Here is a 21,090-nt window from a genome sequence, read left to right as displayed (position 1 = left end):
TGTTTCGTAAGTTCAACAATTATATCTAAAAATACCACAGTTTTTTCGCCGGTCACATAATTTTATTTTGTGCATTTATCCGTCCCACCCTAAAGGCCAGTCCATGAAAATACTTTTTGACATTAAACCAAAAAAGGTTGGGGACCACTGCAGTATAGGACAAGCTGGGGCCATCCTTTTACTTTAGTCTGATGGTCAAATTTTCCCAGGATGTTTCAGGATGGCCATTGCTAAGCACGCATCAATAAAGCCAGGAATAAAGACCCAAACCCATTGTTAGTGACTGGTCCATAATCACAAACAAAAGATCCACAATACACGCTCACTTCTCAAGGAAAACAAGTTGCTGGTGGGAGATGAGGGCCATTAGTGTAAACTTCTAAGGGCTGAGGTGTATTCCTAATGACTGTATCTTCGGTACCAGTACCTAATACAGAGCTCACAGATGATTCTTTTTTTTTTTTCCCCGCTCAATACATTTTGAATACTGTGCATAGCTAATGTGCTTGTTCATCAAAGTGTCTTCTTGTGTGTCACCTCATTTGGCTATTAGGAATTCCGGGACACAGCAAGGACAGATGTCATTTTCATTTGATATACCAGAAAGCACTGGGTCACAGACAGAATAAAAGAGATGCCTAAGCCCTGGCCGGTTGGCTCAGTGGTAGAGCGTCGGCCTGGCGTGCGGGGGACCCGGGTTCGATTCCCGGCCAGGGCACATAGGAGAAGCGCCCATTTGCTTCTCCACCCCCACCCCCTCCTTCCTCTCTGTCTCTCTCTTCCCCTCCCGCAGCCGAGGCTCCATTGGAGCAAAGATGGCCCGGGCGCTGGGAATGGCTCCTTGGCTGCTGCCCCAGGCACTAGAGTGGCTCTGGTCGCGGCAGAGCGACGTCCCGGAGGCCCCCTGGTGGGCAGAGCATCGCCCCCTGGTGGGCGTGCCGGGTGGATCCTGGTCAGGCGCATGCGGGAGTCTGTCTGGCTGTCTCTCCCCGTTTCCAGCTTCAGAAAAAAAAAAAAAGAGATGCCTAAAACCCCGCAGCTACAGAGACGTAAGAAGGGGTTTAAGATGAACTGTGATTTAACTTTACCCACGAGGCTCAGCCCGAGCTGAACTCCTTTAATTGAAAGCTACTTGTAATACCTTTCTTGTTAGACTCTACTCCTGGCCTTGTCTCTTTGCCCCTCTGACAGCATTTTTGCTTTCAAGTGGAAAGATGGGCTGTCAGAACTCCATATGCCATTCATATTTTTTATTTTTTGAGAATTTTTATAAGAGTTTATGTGAGCCAAACTGGTAACGATTGCCAGGAAGCAAGATCTCCAATGCCTCCTCCGTACACCATTCTTATGTCTTCCCTGTGGGGAGTGGTGTCACGTTCAAGCCGTAAAGAAGACAGAGAATACGGGAAACAATTGGTATTTGGAATTAGTAGTCAGGAAAACCTGGTGTGAAACTGAGAGTAAATTTAATCAAATCAATCACAAGCTGTTGTTTCTGAAAGAGAGGCGAGGCATGCAAATACCGAGACTGTCACATAAAATTCTTTAGCCCATTTCGTCGCATGCCCTAATATAGATACGGAACTGAGGACATTAGCTCAAAAGAAGTGCCCAAGAAAGGCACACAAGCCAAATGAAATCCTCTGAGGATTCTCTGAGGGCACCGTTGACTGCATAATAGGAAAACAAATATATCAAAACGGCTACAATGAAGCCAAGATTAACCTGAGGCATGAAAGGTGTGTGAACCTATCAGTGCCTGCCACTTGACTTCAGAGAAAAATGGGAAAATAAATGATAGTCGCTCCACATGGAAAACTTCCGACCCGAATGAGATTCCAAGACGCCCCCCACGGCCTCAGAGATCCACTGGGGGTAGACTCTGGGCCAGGGGTCCCCAAACTTTTTACACAGGGGGCCAGTTCACTGTCCCTCAGACCGTTGGAGGGCCGGACTATAAAGAAAACTATGAACAAATCCCTATGCACACTGCACATATCTTATTTTAAAGTAAAAAAAAAAAAACAGAACGGGAACAAATACAATATTTTAAATAAAGAACAAGTAAATTTAAATCAACAAACTGACCAGTATTTCAATGGGAACTATGCTCCTCTCACTGACCACCAATGAAAGAGGTGCCCCTTCCGGAAGTGCGGCGGGGGCCGGATAAATGGCCTCAGGGGGCTGCATGCGGCTCGCGGGCTGTAGTTTGGGGACCCCTGCTCTGGGCTCAGATGTCAGAGCCTGGTCCCTGCAGAGCTGGGGGTGTGGTGACTCCAGCATCACCAAAATTCAGTCTTGAAAGGGACCTGAGAGTATATGCAGAAATAACTACAAATGTAGAGAAATGACTATAGTAAAACCTGCATTTGTGAAAAGAAAAAAGCAACAATCTAGCCGTATATGCAGTCTAAGCCTGTGTGTGTTGTCCAGGGAAAGGTGCCCGCAGACACAGCCCCGCTGTTAGCACTCGCTGGGGGAAGAGGGGGAGGGGCAGGGAGAGGTGCAGGAGGAGGAGGAAGGGGGACAACAAGGGGAAATAAAGACTTCACCGAATTGAACAGGGGGTGAAGTGTGTGTAGCAGGAGAAACAGGAGAAAGCACACTATTCTATCTCTGCTATTACTGTAACTATTTAAATATTGGCTAAGTATATTGCTCACAAAAATTAGGGGATATTTCAAAATGAATATGAAGCAATAAAATATCCCCTAATTTTTGTGAACAGTATATATATATAGGGGAACTGACCAGAAGGTAACACAGACATCGGTTAGATTCATGATGGGATACAGCCAACTTTGGGTTTGGGTTTCTGTTGTTATTTTCATGCTCTTTTGACCACAAATTACAGTTAAAAATATCACTAAGTAACATTAAAGGACAGAAACAAAAATCAGATGGTTCAGTCCTTTCCCCTCATGGCTAAAGCTACTCAGGCAGGGTGGAAGGCATGAAGTAGAAGAGCCCACCACTGCCCCACAAGCCCTACTTGAGGTAGGTTTAGACTTAGGTTAGTGAGGTCTCGACAAGAAGCAGGAAAGGAGACACTATGATTCCATGTACCCTGGCCCTCAAATAAGAGCTTCAATAAGTACTCAACCTGCAGATTGAGTACATGGCGAGAAGGGCTATCCACCTTGTACTTATTCAAGTGAAACTCTGGCATGCAACTTCTTACATAAAATGTGCAAGATTGTTCTAGAACATTCTCTGATGGTCGCTAGGAAAGGAGAGAGAGAGAGCATTTGTTGAAACTCTACTGTGCAAGTAATAATAACTGCTGTCCACATGGTATCTTATCTAATCTTTAACCCTAAAAGACTCGCACGTAAAACACTTGAAAGTTTGTGTAGCATGAGAGACTAGGTTGAACCGAGTTCATTTTAACTCCGAGTTCATCACTCCTACCACCTGCTCACAGAAGACACTCAAACTACTCTATTGTGCTCATTCCAGGTGAGTACTGAGAAATGGAGTCACTCACATGTGAAACCAGAGAGCTTCTGTAAGCTTCAGAGCAGGGGTCCCCAAACTATGGCCCGCGGGCCACATGTGGCCCCCTGAGGCCATTTATCCAGCCCCTGCTGCACTTCCGGAAGGGACACCTCTTTCATTGGTGGTCAGTGAGAGGAGCACATTGACCATCTCATTAGCCAAAAGCAGTTCCATAGTTCCCATTGAAATACTGGTCAGTTTGTTGATTTAAATTTACTTGTTCTTTATTTTAAATATTGTATTTGTTCCCATTTTTTTTTTTTACTTTAAAATAAGATATGTGCAGTGTGCATAGGGATTTGTTCATAGTATTTTTATAGTCCAGCCCTCCAATGGTCTGAGGGACAGTGAACTGGCCCCCTGTGTAAAAAGTTTGGGACCCCTGCTTCAGAGACTAAAGCCCTTTAGAAGAATGCCCATAGGCATCAGATTCCTCATCACATAATGATGTGAGAGGAGCCCAGGGTAGTATGCCAGGCTCTGCAAAAGAGCGTGGAAGTGCAAGGTGTGCCTGTAAAGACCCCTGCTGATACGAGTGATGGACAGAAAGTGAGATGAGTCAGGACAGGGATCAGCTGCTGGACCTGTGTTGCGCCTCCCATTTTATAATGATAAACTGAGCCCCTCTAGCACAGGGCATGCCAGTCTGCAGGAAAAAGAAGTTGCGCATACATCTTCCCAAGTAAATTCCAGTCCTCTGGCATTCTTTCCGAGAGGTGCCTCTGTTGCTGAAAGCTGAGGCTGCCTCCCTGCATCAGCTGGGAGAGAGTCTTTCCTGGATGTCTGGTTCAAATCGAGTGCTATGAGCTTCTTTTCAGCTTTAAAAGTGAGCTCTGGTAAACAGTCTCAAGATGTCTAGATATCAGCATAAATGCCAAACCCAGAGTCAGCCCTTCTCCGCTGCCTACTCAGAGATGGCTTTCTATAGCAAAGGTGTCTCTCCACATGCCTAGATCTTCAAGCTTCTCTGCGAACAGAGGCAACCGTGAACTCGGATGCCCTGACTTGGAGGAAGAACATTCACACCAGTGAGGAGGGCAGCACCTAGGGTTTTATGATCTTACCAGAGAATAAGCCAGGGACACCCGACTACAGAACCACCAATCATTCAACTGGACACATGATATCCCACCTTTTCTCTGATAAGATGCTGATAGCTGTACCCTTCTTTGAGGACTGTGATCTTTGGGACTTGCCTCGCTATCCATGCACTTCTAGATCTAGTGCTCAGACCAAGAACTTCAAAATGGAACATCAAAATGGTTTAAATCATCACTTGTAACCACAGCCCCATGGGTCTGGATGCAGGGACATTGTTATACTGATACCATGGCACGGTGGCTGTAGGGTTACCCCAGCAGGCTTTGACAAGGAAACTCTGGGGCTACCAAATGACTTACATCTTACAAATGCTTTTAAATGATTTTTAAAAATCTAGAAGGAAAACATTCAGGTATGCTGTATAATAAGAACAAAATTTACACTTCTTTAAAAAAAAAAGACTAGGAGGAATATTTCTTTAGGATTACACCTATGGAATCAATATTTTCTCATAGTAAAATATGTAATAAAGTACGTTTTTTTATTAGAAAATAAATACAGAGAAAAGCCATGATATATCATTGAAAAAATGTAGACAAAAGTCATATGAGGGAAAAATATTAAATGACTCATAATCTTAACCCCCAGAGATTACACTGTTAACAGATTGGTTAATACCATATTAGCCAATGAGAATGTACCCCCCACCACCACCACAACACTGGAATCATTATACTGTTTTATGTTAGGCCCGTGATGGTGAAACTTTTTATAAAAACCGCCCACTTTTGCAGTGCTGGTCAACCTGGCTCCTCCCTCCCACTAGTGGGCGTTCCAGCTTTCATGGCGGGCCAATCACGGCACCGTTTGGTTGCTCCACTACTGCCCACCATGAAAGCTGGAATGCCCACCAGTGGGCAGGAAGGACCAGGTTGACCAGCACTGCAAAAGTGGGAGGTTTTTATAAAAAGGTTCACCATCACAGTCCTAAGGCAGTCAACATTTTGAAATTAATGTTCTCTTGTCCTGGATGTCACTTCATTACTTTTCCAAATTACTATGTTGTTGTGAGATCTAAGTGACTCCACAGAGGTCTACAGAGGTTCTATCTGTGGAAGAAGTGTCCTCCAAAGCCAGGTGATCACCTGAGTTTTAGGAGACTCAGCTACATGTCCTTAGAAATGCATTTTACATTTGGGCCTCAAGTTCTTTACCTGTACATTAAAGATGTGCAGAATGAGAATGATCCTAATTGTCATCCCTAGTCATGTGACCTGTAATTTTTTTATCATCCTATCATTCTTATTATTGACATTATCAAACAGACACACATATCCCAACAACCCTTGAGGCTACTAAGATCATTTCAGCTTTCAATTAAAGATGCAGAATTTATTCAAGTGCTATAGCCTCACGGTGGAGACTTTTCTTTGTACATTAATGGTGGATCTGCTGAGGACTGAGCTGGTAAGGCGGAGAGTCATGAAATAATGAATGAATGGTCAGCCAAGTACATAGCTAGTAACCTGAGAAGGTTACACCTGTAAGAATTATGTGGTTTGGTGAAGCCCTGATTCAGGGCTGGTGGCCATTCATTTGGATCAAGTGGGACATCAGTGTTGCAGGGACTAAAGCCGCCAGGTTGAGAGACTGACAACCCAAACTGAAGACTATTTCATGACTCTAGCCCTTGGGATGTTCACTGAACTAGAACTCCCTGTAATGAGACAGGCTTTCTCTTTGCTTGTTAAGGCAGACTGCAAACATCTACTCCCTGAAACCTTGAAGAGTAGCAGCACGCCAATGTACGTAAACCAGCATTACGAGGAAAGAGAAGTAGAGCCTTTGAAACAGTTGTGAACCAATCCAATCTGAACTTCAGACACCCGGCCTCCGGCTAAAGACAACCCCAATTGCCTGCCTCATTTCCTCCTTTCCCTTGTACCTGGGGCAATGAGGGAGAACTGAAGTGGCTCAATGACCTTACTAGAGTTCAAGAGAATAAAGCTGAATGGAGTAAGGAATAATACAGATGAAGACAGCCTCTTAGATCCCCCTGGCTCACTGAAATCAGCTCCTGCTCCTTTGTGCCAAAGGAGAAGAGAGTTGAGGTTTCTCACTCAGATCTGGGCTGGCTTAGAAACGAATACCTGCCCTGACTTCACACGGCCCGCTACCAATTTGTGCTGTTGGTACCGGCCCCGATTTGCCTTCAGAGGAAAAAGTAGGTCAAGTTCTTTCAGGAATTCAACAAAAGAGCATTCTCAGAGAGAATTTCAGGAAGAGTCATCTTCCCTCGCCATCAGATGGCTGGCAGTATCTTGCAATATTCATGAAGTGTCACTGCATTCCGGTCACTTCTATGCTTCCGTAAGTCTCTCAATGGATGTGAAATTGAAATTACAGATCACTGGAATCCATCTAATGAGGACACAACCTTCACTTCTTTTTTTTTTAAACTTTTTTTATTGAATCTATTGGGGTGACATTAGTTCATAAGATTATACAGGTGTCAGGAGTACAACTGTATAATACATCACCACCCCAAGCCAAGTCTCCTTTCCTCACCATTTGTCCCCAGTATACTCCCTTCTACCTCCCCTCACCCCCTTTCCCTCTGGTCATCCCCATACTGTTGTCTGTGTCTATGAGGATTTTTTTTCTTTTTGCTTAATCCCTTCACCTTTTCCACCTCACCTTGCAATTCCCGCTCCCCTCTGCCAGCTGGCAGTTTCTTCTCTGTCTCGACAAATCTTTTTCTATTTTATTTGTTAGTTCATTTGGTTCATTGGATTCCACATATGAGTGAAATCATATGGTGCTTGTCTCTGACCGGCTTATTTCACTTAGTGTAACGCTCTCCAAGTCCACCTAGGCTGTTGCAAAAGGTAAGATGTCTTTCTTTTTTATGGGGAGCACTATTACATTGTGTAAGTGGATCGCAGTTGCTTTCTCATCTAATGGGCAGTTGGGCTGCTTCCAAATCTTGGTTATTGTAAATAATGCTGCAATAAACAGAAGGGTGCATATATTCTTTCAAATTAGTGTTTTGGGTTTCTTTAGATATATTCTCAGAAGTGGAATTGCTGGGTCATAAGGCAGTTCCTTTTTTTATTTTATTTTTATTTTTTTGAGATAACTCCATACTGCTTTCTCAGCGGCTATACCAATCTGTATTCCCACCAACAGTGCAGGAGGGTTCCCTTTTCCTCACATCCTGACAGGTGTGAGCTAACATGTCGTGGTTTTAATTTGCATTTTCTGATGATTAGTGATGTTGAGCACCTTTTCATAACTATTGGCCATCTGTATGTCGTCTTTGGAAAAGTGTCTCTTCAGGTCTTTTGCCCATTTTAAAAATAGATTTTTTTGTTTGTTTTTGGTGTTGAGGTTTATAAGTTCTTTATAAATGTTGGATATTAACCCCTTATCAGATGTATTGGCAAATATATTCTCCCATTCAGTGGGTTGTCTTTTCATTTTGTTGATGGTTTCCTTTACAGTGGAAAAATTTTTAGTTTGACATAGTCCCATTTGCTTATTTTTTCTTTTGTTTCCCTTGCCTGTAGCGATATAGCAGAAAAAAATATTCCCAGGAGAAATTTCCAAGATTCTAGTGCCTCTGTTTACTTCTAGGAATTTAACAGTTTGTAGTCTAACACTGAAGTCTTCAATCCAGTTTGTGTTTTACAAGGGTTATAGCTTCTTATTGGATTGTTCCCTTTATCATTATGCAGTGTCCTTCTTTGTATCTTACTACAACCTTTATTTTAAAGTCTGGTTTTTCAAATACTAGTATTGCTATCTCAGACTTTTTCCCCTTTTATTTGCATGAAATATCTTTTTCCATCTCTTAGCTTTTAGTCTGCATTTATCTTTTGTTCTGTTTTGATAGCTTATATATGGGTCTTGTTTTCTTATCCATTCAGCTACCCTATATATTTTGATAGAAGCATTTAAGTCATTTATATTTAAAGTGATTACTGATAGGTACATATTCATTGTCATTTTATTCTTCTAAATATGTTCCTCTCTTTATCTTCCTTCTCCTTCTCCTTTTTTTTCTTCAAGAAGGTCCTTTAACATTTCTGGTAATACTGGTTTGATGGTATCAAACTCCTTTAGCTTTTTCTCATCTGGAAAATTCTCTACTTCTTCCATTTTAAATGATGGCCTTGCTGGGTAAAGTAGTCTTGCTTGTAGATCCTTGCTTTTCATCACTTTAAATATTTCATGCCAATCCCTTCAGGCTTGAAATGTTTCTGTTGGGAAATCAGCTAACAGTCTTATGGTAGCTTTCTTGTAAGTGTCTTTCTCTTGCTGCTTTTAAGATTCTGTTTGTCTTTAACCTTTGCCATTTTAATTATAATGTATCTTTGTGTGGTTATCTTTGGATTTATCTTATTTGGTACCCTCTGCTTCCTAGACTTGTGTGTCTTTTTCCTTCACCAGATTAGGGGAAGTTTTTGGTCATTCTTTCTTCAAATGGGTTCTCAATACCTTACTCTCTCTCTCTTCCTCTTCTGGCATCCCTATAATGCAGATGTTATTAAACTTCATGTTGTGCCAAAGGTCCCTTATACTATCCTTACTTTTTATTGTTTTTTTTTCTTTTTGCTGCTCTGATTGGGTGTTTTTTTCTACCTTGTTTTCCAAATTGCTGAGCTGATGTTCTGCTTCATCCAACTCCTCTTTTTTCTTTACAGTGTATTCTTAATTTCTTTTCTAATATTGTATTTTTAATTTCTGACTGTTCCTTTTTTTATGGTTTCTACATTCTTTTTCATGCTTTTGAACATCTTTATAAAAATGGATTTTAACTCTATATCTGATAAGTTGCTTGCCTCCATTTTATTTAGCTCTTTTCCTGGCGATTTCTGTTGTTCTTTTATTCAGGACATGTTTTATAACCTTCATGTCTTGAAGTTAAAACTCACAAAAGTGATATTCATGAATTCTCCTTATTAAGTTCCAGTCTTTGTATGTAAGTGAAAGTATTATAACAATGAGATACAGATCAAAGTTTTCATTTTAGCTCTTGACTCAGATTTAATTTAAAAGTTTTAAATTATGCAGTAAACTGCATCTCTTTATTCTTACAGCTGCTTAAATTGTATTTAATTATCTTCCATAACACACAGAGACTACATCTGCCTAGCAGTCTTCTCCAATGAACACCTTCCAAATCAGGTTTTGTTGAGTTCTTAAGAATAATTAGACCTTTCACTATTCATGCTGTGTCTTCAGGATCTTGCATTGGATTTCTCTGGGAAGCCAAGTTATTGCCTTGAAAGTCTATAGGCTCATTAGGTACTCATTAGTGGTCCAGAGGACATCCATCTTCACCAATGCTCCAGACAGAGAGATGCCGCCTCTCATTGAATGCATAAAGGGTCTCAAAAAAACAGCTTTAGTCGGCTTCCTAACATTCAGATGAAATTGCAAAATGTCTTCTTAGATACAATTTCATGAACTCCTCCTCTCCACTCTAGATTGGTCCCTTGATTGACTGTTCTTTGAGTTTAAGAAAGCAATGATGGATGCATGCATTGTGTTGTGTGTGTGTGTGTGTCTTTATGTGTGTGTCTGTGTGTTTTCTTCTTGACTCTGGAATGGAAGCAAGGCTGGCTCTTTTACCTTGTTGCTTTTAATGAAGGTTCTCTCATTAGAGCAGTGGTTCTCAAACTTTTTGAAGTCAGGGCACATTTAAAATCCTACAAATAATTGTAGGCATACTATATACAAATTTCTGAGAAATATGTTATAATAATTAAGACAAATATTAAAGAATAACAATATAAAGTACAACATGCTCTAATGGTAATTAAACAAAATAAATGACAAAATTAAATTTATTCTGACATTAAAAAACATTTTTATGTTATATTTTTTGTTATGCTTTTTAGAATTTGTAAAAAAGAGGAATTTAAAAAGGAAAAAAAAAGTTATCTTTTTATATATATAGATAGATTCTTAGTAAGATTTAGTAAATTTGGCAGGTCCCAGTGGGAATGTGTTAAGTTTTTTCATTCCTCTGTTTATGAGAAACATGAGCCTGATGTGTCCTAGTGACTTCTTCAATGTTTGGGTATATATTTGAAAGGCAAACTCTGATTTCCTCAACAATACATTGAAGAATTCCTCTCTTTTTACTCTTGTTTTAAGTGCAGAAAACCACCACCATACGTATCATATTAACTTTACACCAAACAAAGGACAGAAGAAACTTGCCTCCAGTCTTTCCGGGAACATGAGGGGTAGTATAAACAATTAAGCACCACAGCTTAATTGCAACTTAATCAGGCAAGTGAGGTGGGAGTTTGGCAGACTGTCAGCTTATAGCCAATTCCCCACACCTCTGTCCCCCAAAAATCTAAACTCCAAAAACCCTGTTGGTTTTGGGTCCCCAAAAGGCACATATTTCTCTGGAATACCATAGGGCACACCTGGAAATCTTCTAGGGTGCACCAGTGTCCCCTGGTGCACACTTTGAGAACCGCTGCATTAGAGTATATTGGAGAGAACCATAAAAGAAGTAGGGGTGGGGTTCCTGACAAGGGGGTTTTTCATCAACTTCAATAGTCATGTGGTTCTTGGAATAATACACCAGGTAGGTCAAGCTTTGGGATTTGAAGGAATTATGTAGTGGAGTCATTCTTGTCATGTAGATGTGAAGGATAACTTCACATGTTATTATTTATGGGAAGGGATTCTATTTCTGAAGCATGTCAAAATCTGCGAAATTCTGACTTGTGTACATGCTATATTGTATATGGATTTACAAGCTAGCATCTGTGCACCTAGCCTTTGATTATCTTATGTCAATAAGAAGTTTTCTTCTTTGCTCTATTTTAGCAAGGTTTTCACTGATATTCTTGTTATAATTAGGATATACACTAGTGCTGAACAAAGGAAAGGATTTAGGTTTCAAAGGAAGGTTTTAACAGGTTTGGGATGTTCTTCAAATTTTAAGAGTCTTTCTCTTCAAAGTTTGGACTTTGTGACCACTGGGGAAACCTCTCCAAATCCACACACATTATTGAGTTCCTATCTATCTCTTAAGTAGAGTGAGTAGAGATACTAGAACTGCAACCAGAAATGCCGTGATTCATATCACTTTTTTTAAAAGATTTTACTTACTGGTTTTAGAAAGAAGTGATGGAAAGAGAGAGAGAAGGGGGGGAAGAACCAGGAAGCATCAACTACCATATGTGCCTTGACTGGGCAAGCCCAGGGTTTTGAACCAGTGACCTCAGCATTCCAGGTCGACGCTTTATCCACTGCCCGCCACAGGTCAGGCCATGATTCATATTTTAATAATTATTTATAAGTTATTGGGAAATGCTAAAATAATTATTATAATATAATATAGTAAATTAGTTTTTCTTTTTGTGTTAAATGGATACAGAGTATTTAATGTGTTCTATTTCATGTGGTAAGATTCTTTTAATTTAAAACTTGATTGAGTAGGAAAATATAAACTTGATACAGTAGAGGTCCTAGTTAAACCAAAATATGCTAAAAGTGCCAATAAGGCTAGGTTAAATCCAAAGAGAACCCCCAAGAAGTAAGATATTAAGTGGAAGCGAAGAACACTCACAGTGAATTGAAAATAATTGAAAAATGTGTCAGAGAAGGTGAAATGATAACAACAAAACCAAGAAACTAAAAGTAGACCAAAACTTAAAAAAATTTAAAACAGGAGTTGGGAATCTTTTTGGCTGAGGGAGCCATGAATGCCACATATTTTAAAATGTAATTCCGTGAGAGCCATACAACAACCCGTGTACGTTACGCATTATCCAATAAAAATTTGGTGTTGTCCCGGAGGACAGCTGTGATTGGCTCCAGCCACCCACAACCATGAACATGAGCGGTAGGAAATGAATGGACTTGTAATACATGAGAATGATTTATATTTTTAATGTTATTATATATTTTTTATTAAAGATTTGTCTGCGAGCCAGATGCAGCCATCAAAAGAGCCACATCTGGTTCGTGAGCCATAGGTTTCCAACCCCTGGTTTAAAATATTTAAACAAAACAAAAGGATATATAAAGAAAACCATGATTTATCAAGAAAATCACTGGCTCCAGAGGGTAGAAAGGAGAAAGAATCGGCCCTACCTCTTCCAGTTGCACCATGAGGGTGACATTGTGCCCTTGTTCCGCCGTCAGCTTTCCATCAGCCGTGATGATGCGCAGCCCCCGCGGGGCCTTCCCGGGACACTTCTGTGGTTTGGCAGTGTACTGTTCTCTCACTCCATCAGTGCAGTTATTGGAAACCACCTTCCTGTACCTACATGGAGAAGAGCTCAAGTTGTAATCCAGCTCATTATAATTCAGATCACTCCCCATTTTTTTTAGTTGAACCTACTGCCTAGCCCTGAGGACCATCAATAACTACCTATCATGTTGCTCTGAGGATGACAGGTAATTCATATAAAGCACCCAACAGAAAGACAGATCATCATAGTAACATAGTGTACCTATTAGTCAATATGTTACTATTAGTCAATCAATGAATCATTTCACTTTAGAGCTGTGGGAAATGCACAGTGGAAGACATGGCCTTTGCCCTCACTAAATTTATAATCTAGTTGAAGAGATATATGTAGATAATCTAAAAGGCTATATAATTGTTAGAATGAGTAATATATATTGCAAGGGACTTTGCAATTCAGAGAAAGAACAGATTATTATGAATGACATGGTATATCACATTAAATCTCATAGAGCAGGCTTTGGTAATGGCGTAGTGCAGAAAGTTGGCGAAATTTGGTAGTTTCTACTCAATATTTCTTGAGAGGTTATGCTGACTAAACCCTTAAAACCGCATATTAAGACTTCAGTCTGCAGATTGAGCAAATCCTTCCTACCATTTTGTTTATTTCTTCTTGTTTTAGCTTTAATAAAAAAAGAATTACCCTATAAATTCATCCTATACAATTGATCAGATTCATAATCAATTAAATCTGTGGTTTTAGGATGACTAACCTCTAAGGCTTCGGAGGTTCAGTATTACCTATTCATCATCTTTGTGTGTGTGGTCCAGAGTTCCCACTTTATGTCTTCATATATTTGATTTCCAGAGATTGCTGTCTATTATTAAGAGAAGAGCTCAAACTGGAAGCAAAACCTAGTGTCTTGGCCCTGGCTGGTTGGCTCAGCGATAGAGCGTCGGCCTGGCGTGCGGGGGACCCGGGTTCGATTCCTGGCCAGGGCACAAAGGAGAAGCGCCCATTTGCTTCTCCACCCCCCCTTCCTCTCTGTCTCTCTCTTCCCCTCCTGCAGCCAAGGCTCCATTGGAGCAAAGATGGCCCGGGTGCTGGGGATGGCTCCTTGGACTCTGCCCCAGGCGCTAGAGTGGCTCTGGTTGCGGCAGAGCGATGCCCCGGAGGGGCAGAGCATCGCCCCCTGGTGGGCAGAGCATCACCCCTGGTGGGCGTGCCAGGTGGATCCTGGTCGGGCGCATGCGGGAGTCTCTCTGTCTGACTGTCTCTCCACGTTTCCAGCTTGAGAAAACACACACACACACACACACACACACACACACACACAAAACCTAGGGTCTTTCCACTCGCCTAGACCGGGTGTTGACAAATTCTTTATACAAGACACCAGAGAGTAAATGTTTTAGCTCTGCGGGCTACAAGGTCTTTGTGACAAGCGTTCATCTCTTTAGCTGCAGCATGAAAGTGGACAGAGACCACGTGCAAAAGCATAATGGCAGCCGGGTTCCAAACGTTGTTTATAAAACTGGCAGTATGCAGGATTTGGCTTGGAGGCTACGGTTTTCCAACCCCATCAGATCTAGCCAAGGTCCTTTCCTCTGCTCCCGAATCTCAGAATTGACTACCTCAATACAAGGTTGAGAAAGTCAAATTAAATACCATTTGAGAAAGTGCTTTGAATGCTATGGATCACTACAAGGTCAACTATGAATCACTAACTTACCTTAGGGGGTGGTTACATGGATTAATGTACACAGAGTACTAAATCCACCCTGACAATTAGCAAGTGCTTATGAAACGTTACCAGTTATATTACATTTAATATATTTATTATTTCTCCTACCTGTTAACCCCGTGCCTTCCAAATGCCCTTAGGATAAGTTGCAAATCCCATCATCTTGTGCAGGATGCCCTCCACAAGCTCCCTTCATTCTATCTTTCTGGATTCTTTCTCCCCAACAAACTCATTCTGCTCTGGCTGTACCTTTCTTTTTAATCATCTTGAAACTATTTATTTTCTTTTACTCTTTCTGCATACTTCTTTGCAGCCCATGCTTTAATTTACAGCTTATTGCCTCTCTTTTCCTGACTAAGAAAGTAAAATAGTAAGAGAGTAGGAAGTTCTTAGTTCTTTTTTTTTTTTTCTTCCTGAAGCTGGAAACGGGGAGAGACAGTCAGACAGACTCCCGCATGCGCCGGACCGGGATCCACCCGGCACGCCCACCAGGGGGCGACGCTCTGCCCCTCCGGGGCGTCGCTCTGTCGCGACCAGAGCCACTCCAGCGCCTGGGGCAGAGGCCAAGGAGCCATCCCCAGCGCCCGGGCCATCTTTGCTCCAATGGAGCCTCAGCTGCAGGAGGGGAAGAGAGAGACAGAGAGGAAGGAGAGGGGGAGGGGTGGAGAAACAGATGGGCGCCCCTCCTGTGTGCCCTGGCCGGGAATTGAACCTGGGACCCCTGCACGCCAGGCCGACGCTCTACCACTGAGCCAACCAGCCAGGGCCGGAAGTTCTTAGTTCTTAATGTGCTCTAGTTTAGTCTTTGTACTAAGTTCTTAACATAACTTTTCTCATTCAACTTCTAAATATCCCTAATAAGGAAGGTATTCCTATTCCTAATATACAGATGAAGATGCTGTATTGTCCACACTAGGATGGCTGTACCATTTTAAATGCTGAAGATTCAAAGATGAACTAGTTTTCTCAAGATGACAGAGCCAGAACCCTAGATAATTGTCTCTGGAACACATCTGCTTGTTACTGCTACACTTTACTGATTCTTTAAATGGAACAAGATCCTTCTCCTCTGAACTCTTAAAGGAATCCTACGGTTGAGTTGATAGGAATCATTTATACCTTGTAGGACTGTCTTCCTGGGTATGACTTCAACTTTAAGATCCTCGAGGGCATCCCTGTGCCCTGACATGGAAGCCTGAGAATCAGGAGGTCCACACTAGAATGGCTGTACTGTTTTCAATGCTGAAACATCTGCACAGCAGTTGGTTATTACCACTGCCCTGATCCCACCAAGCACTTCCCCCACCAAGCCAGCCAGGCTGATTCCTGTCTTTGGAATCCCTGCTTCTCCTTACAATCCAGCAACTAAAGGGTTGATTACAAGCACAAGCTGGCAGCTTTCAAACTCCACTCCTGCACTAAGACCCTACCCATTCTGATTGGCCATTGTCATGTCTACGCATTTCTAACATCAGCATCCCAGTGAATTTACCTGTGCCTCAGAAACTGCCTGTGTGTTTCTGAGGTGAGGCACGAGGCAAATGAAAGGTAGATTCTGATTTTAATCAGTTAGCATCCAAGCACACCTGTGACTCTCTCTTGGTGAGCAGCTACCGTGGCATGGGCTCACCATCACCATTGTCATCATCAGCTAGGGAGCATTCCTTTTGTTTGTTTCTGCTCTGACCAATCATCGCCTTGGGCTTTTCTGAGTCACGCAGCAACAGCAGTTCTGCTTAAATCCAAAGCACGAATGCATTCCCCTGGGATTCTACCACAGAGAAGACTGTTGGTAATTTTTTTTTTAATGCTCATTAAAAACCATTCTGAAACCATTTTATATCCTGGATGAAAACGGCTTTGCATTAGCCCTACCAGACCTGTCTCTGAAATTGAGAAGAAAATTGTGCAGAAATACAGAGTTCATTTACGCAAGTAAGCACACACCTGCTTTTCTGCATTACAGAATGTTCCTATTTTCATACCAGCAGCTGTCCCTGGGCCTGAGTTACACAAATGAATAATGCATTTAATATGTTATTAAATGGCGCTGCTACAATAACAAGGCAACGTATGATTATGTTGGACCTAAGCTCTTAATATTACCGGGACATATTTAGGGGGTAAACCACTCTTCAGTCTACCAAGAAAGAAGGTGAGCTGTAATGGCTAGGGAGTCTTTGCATAATTACTGAGAAGGAAACATTCTGCAAATGTGCCTTTGATATTTCCAACCACTTATCAGTAGATCATGTCTTATTACTTCAATAACCCTGATTTCAACTCTCCTCTTCCTTCCTGTCTCAATACCCCCCCTGTCATCTTTTCCTCTCTACCTCTATCTTCCTTGACTTTGCTTCTGTGCTGCCTGCCAATCTTAATAACAGCAAAGGCCATCGTTTTTCTTTGTGAGAGTAAAACCAGTTTTGTTGTTGTTTTTTACTATTTAGTAGGTTTTTTTTTTAAATCTTGTGACTTTGGGAGATGTTTAAGACTACTCAGTCTATATTAAAGTGACAGTATAGTCTAGCTTAGCAGACTGAAACCCTGTCTTCTCTTTAGGGCCACTGGGAGGCACTAAACATAAATGGATGTCAAGACCCTGCCCAAAGAAATTATGATTTAATTGAGAATTCTGAGCATCAATGAGCTTTGTGTTTAAGTTCCTCTGGTGAGTCTAGTGTGAGCACAGGATTACAGACCACTGCCCTGGTGGTTAAAACTAACATTGCAGGATCAACCTACCAGAGTTTAAGTTCAGGCTCTTAGACTACATCAACTTGGGCAATAGACTCAACCTCTCTTTAATATTTGGGTTCTCTGCCTGTAAAACAGGGAAAATTACAGGATCTTTTTATAAAGCTCCTGGGAGGATTAAGTAAGATAATAAATTCAAAAAGGCTTAGAATAATAGAGTCTGGTGCACTATCAGAACTTCAAATTCCCTGAAAATAGAAAACATGCTATTACCGCCAAGATGATCTTAAGATCAAAACTGTCCATGTCAATTCCTTTCTTAAAAATCATTCAAGGAGATGACGTCAGAGTAATGGCGGGGTAGGAAGCGATACCGATAAATCTCCCCCAAACCTCAACAAGATCTTCAACCAGAAACAGAAAAACCTATCCTTGGAGCCTCCAGATGTTTCACAATACACCCAAAGGTATGATCGAGTGAAAAATTGGCTAAATATATAACCAAACCCCAAAGGAAATAGGGAGTAAGAAATGCTCCACCTTCCTCACTAACCTAAACAGGGCGATTTTCACTGGAAACTGAGAATATAGAAACTAAGGCGGGCAAAGGGGGTGAATAGATCCAGGCTGCGGCACAAATGGCCGAACCAGGCTGTGGCACGGAGATCCAAGCCAAGAAAAACTGTTCCTGTGACAACCCGGGCAATACAGCTAACACTCGCGCCAAACCCAGACAAAGAAAGACAAGCGGGGCAGCCATTTTACCTGATCCCCTGGTAGGCGCATAGTGGGCGAGAGATTCCTTCCAAAGCCCCCGGAGGGTGCGCCCGTGTTACTCCACAGAGAGGCAGAGTCAGAGGCCTTTGTGTGGGCCGAAAGCCTCCGGGCTGCCCCAGCACCCGGGGAGAGCCGCACACGGGGAGGGAGCGAGAGCTAATTCCAACACTGGAACTTTTCAGTGCGGGCGGGAGGTTTCACTCAGAGGGCGAGACTCCGGCCTCACATCCTGGTCTGCGCGCACGGAGAGTGGGAAGGAGACTCCTCCCAGCACCTCCGGAGTGGGAGCCCGTGTTGTCCCACGGAGGGGCAGAGTCGGGGGCCTTTGTGTGGGCTGAGGGCGGAGTCACGGGCTGCCCCAGCGCCTTGAAAAAGCGGCACACAGGGACGAGTGAGAGCCAATTCCAACATTGGAACTTTTCAGTGCAGGCGGGGGGTTTCACTCAGAGGGCGAGACTTCCGGTCTAACATCCTGGTCTGTGCACGCAGAGCCGCCCGTGTTACCGGACAGAGTGACAGAGCCAGAGGTCTTTGAGTAGGCGGAAGCCCCGGCTGATTATGCTAGTGGCTCTGACTGACTGAGCCTTACCCAGAGCCCTGTGCTGAGTGGGAATAGAGTGGGGAGTTGCCCGCTCTTTGAGCCTCTTGCTATCCAGGCAGAGGCAGCAGCAACCCCATAGCTGGATTCTCAGGCTGCTGGTTGGGGAAGGAAAGACTAGGAGAGAGGCTCCTGGAACACGGACTCTCTCACTGTCGGAGCCTATAAATGCTAATGAGCCTCGACTGCCAACGAGACTGAAGCACAATACATGACATCGCCATAGAGACTTATCAACTGCAAACCTCTACCTGAGCGTGCCAAAGGGGCAGAACCCGGGGTACAGAGTTGCCGACCAGGAAGAGGGAGAGAAAAGAAAAAGCAAGAAGATAACCTCTCAAAATCAGAATAATCCGCAGACTTTATAACCTATCCCATTTTATTATATTTGTTCGTTTGTTTCTCTTATCTTCATCCTTGATTTTTTTTTTCTTTTTTTTTTTCCTCCTCCAATTTGGTCGTTTAACTCCCTACCGGTCTTACTCTCTCCTCTCCTTGAACTACACTACGCATAAGTGTTACATCTCCCATTATCTTTTCTTTCCTCTTCCTTTCTCTCTATGAGGCTTGCACTCCAAAACCCTTAACTCTCTCTCTCCTCTTTTTTCTTTTTTCTTCTTTTAGTGGTTCCCTCTTTTTTTTCTCTCTCTCTCTTTCTTTTCTCCCTCTATATTAGTTTCTTCCTTTCTCCTTTACGTCTCCTCTCATTCAAACCTCAATAACAAACAAATTATTTTATCTGGGACTCAAACTTATGTTTGTGGCATTTTGGGGTTTTTTTACTTCACCTTTTTAACTCACTAGCAGTGCTCCCATCCCTGGCTCTCCATTTTATCAAGCTCTTGTTCCACTAAATACAATAGTAATTTTTTAATTTGTCCCCCCATTTTCCTGTTTCCCTCTTACTCCTCTCATCATAACTCTTAGTCAACCAACACCTAAACGCAAATCATTTTATTCTTGATCCAAATTTCTTAATTATTTGCTTTTTGTGGGTCCATACCCCCCTTTTTTATTTTATTTATTTTATTTTTTTTATTATTTTTTTTCTTGCCCCTTTATTACTTTTCCCCAATTCAGGCCCTCCATTACAGGCATTGTTTGTTCTATTAAATACAATATAATTCACAGTTCACCACAAGATTTTCTCAAGAAAGAGGGGAGAGGAGAGGAGAAAAAAAAAGGAGGGGGGGAATAATTTCCTTTTTTTAAATTTTTATTTTATTTTATTTTTCTTTATTTGATTATTAATTTTTTTTTAAAAAAAACTTTTTTCAATTTTTTATTTTTTTTAACTTTTTATATTTTATTAAATCTCATTAATACTATCAACAAAACCACCCTCAGATGCTATTAAGGAAGAGAAAATCAAATATCATGGATACAAAAGAAAGAGAGGTAACACAGATAGAAGAGGAAAAATCTATGGAGAAAAAATTTAATATATTGGAAACCTTGGAGTTAAATGACAGAGAATTCAAGATAGAAATCCTAAAAATACTCAGAGATATACAAGAAATCACAGAAAGGCAATTTAGGGAGCTCAGAAAACAACTCAATGAACACAAAGAATATATGTCCAAGGAAACTGAAACTATAAAAACAAATCAAACAGAGATAAAAAACTCAATTCACGAGCTGAAAAACGAGGTAACAAGCTTGGCTAATAGAACAGGCCAGATAGAAGAGAGGATTAGTGAAATAGAAGACAAGCAACTTGAGGCACAACAGAGAGAGGAAGAAAGAGGCTCAAAAATTAAAAAAAATGAGATAGCCCTACAAGAATTATCTGACTCCATCAGAAAGAATAACATAAGAATAATAGGTATATCAGAGGGAGAAGAGAGAGAAAATGGAATGGAGAACATACTCAAACAAATAATAGATGAGAACTTCCTAAGCCTGTGGAAAGAACTAAAGCCTCAAATTCATGAAGCAAACAGAACTCTGAGTTTTCTTAACCCTAACAAACCTACTCTAAGGCACATCATAATGAAATTGGCACAAACCAATGGCAAAGAAAAAATTCTCAAGGCAGCCAGGGAAAAGAAGAATACAACATATAAAGGAAGGCCCATTAGATTATCATCAGATTTCTCAGCAGAAACTCTACAAGTTAGAAGAGAGTGGACCCCAATATTTAAAGTCCTGAAAGAGAGGAACTTTCAGCCACGAATACTATACCCATCAAAGCTATCCTTCAAATATGAAGGAGAAATAAAAACATTCACAGATACAGAAAAGATGAGGGAATTTATTATCAGAAAACCCCCACTCCAGGAATTACTAAAGGGGGTTCTCCAATCAGATAAAAAGAACAAAAAAAAAATAAAGCCACAAGTAAAAGCTTCAAGAACACAATAAAACCAAATTTAAACTGTGACAACAACAAAAAGAAAGGGGGGAGAGGATGGAGATTAACAGTAGCAAAGGACAATGGAGTACAAAAGTACTCACAAAATAGTGTGCTACAATGAACAGGGTAGGAACCCTTTTCATTACCTAAA

General features: G+C 41.6%; 1 protein-coding gene across 6 annotated transcripts in view; it reads right to left on the bottom strand.

The window, feature by feature from the left end:
• Positions 1 to 21,090, bottom strand: part of SORCS1 (sortilin related VPS10 domain containing receptor 1) — a 578,632-nt gene that overhangs the window by 61,503 nt on the left and 496,039 nt on the right. For all 6 annotated transcript variants that reach the window (XM_066354763.1, XM_066354758.1, XM_066354761.1 and 3 more), the window contains exon 18: positions 12,670 to 12,841. In XM_066354763.1, the coding sequence (XP_066210860.1) occupies positions 12,670 to 12,841 (172 nt within the window). The remainder of the gene's footprint in view (positions 1 to 12,669; positions 12,842 to 21,090) is intronic.

This window comes from Saccopteryx leptura, chromosome 13 (genome assembly GCF_036850995.1).
Source record: "Saccopteryx leptura isolate mSacLep1 chromosome 13, mSacLep1_pri_phased_curated, whole genome shotgun sequence".
NCBI lineage: Eukaryota > Metazoa > Chordata > Mammalia > Chiroptera > Emballonuridae > Saccopteryx > Saccopteryx leptura.
This window is presented reverse-complemented; position numbering and strand designations above follow the sequence as displayed.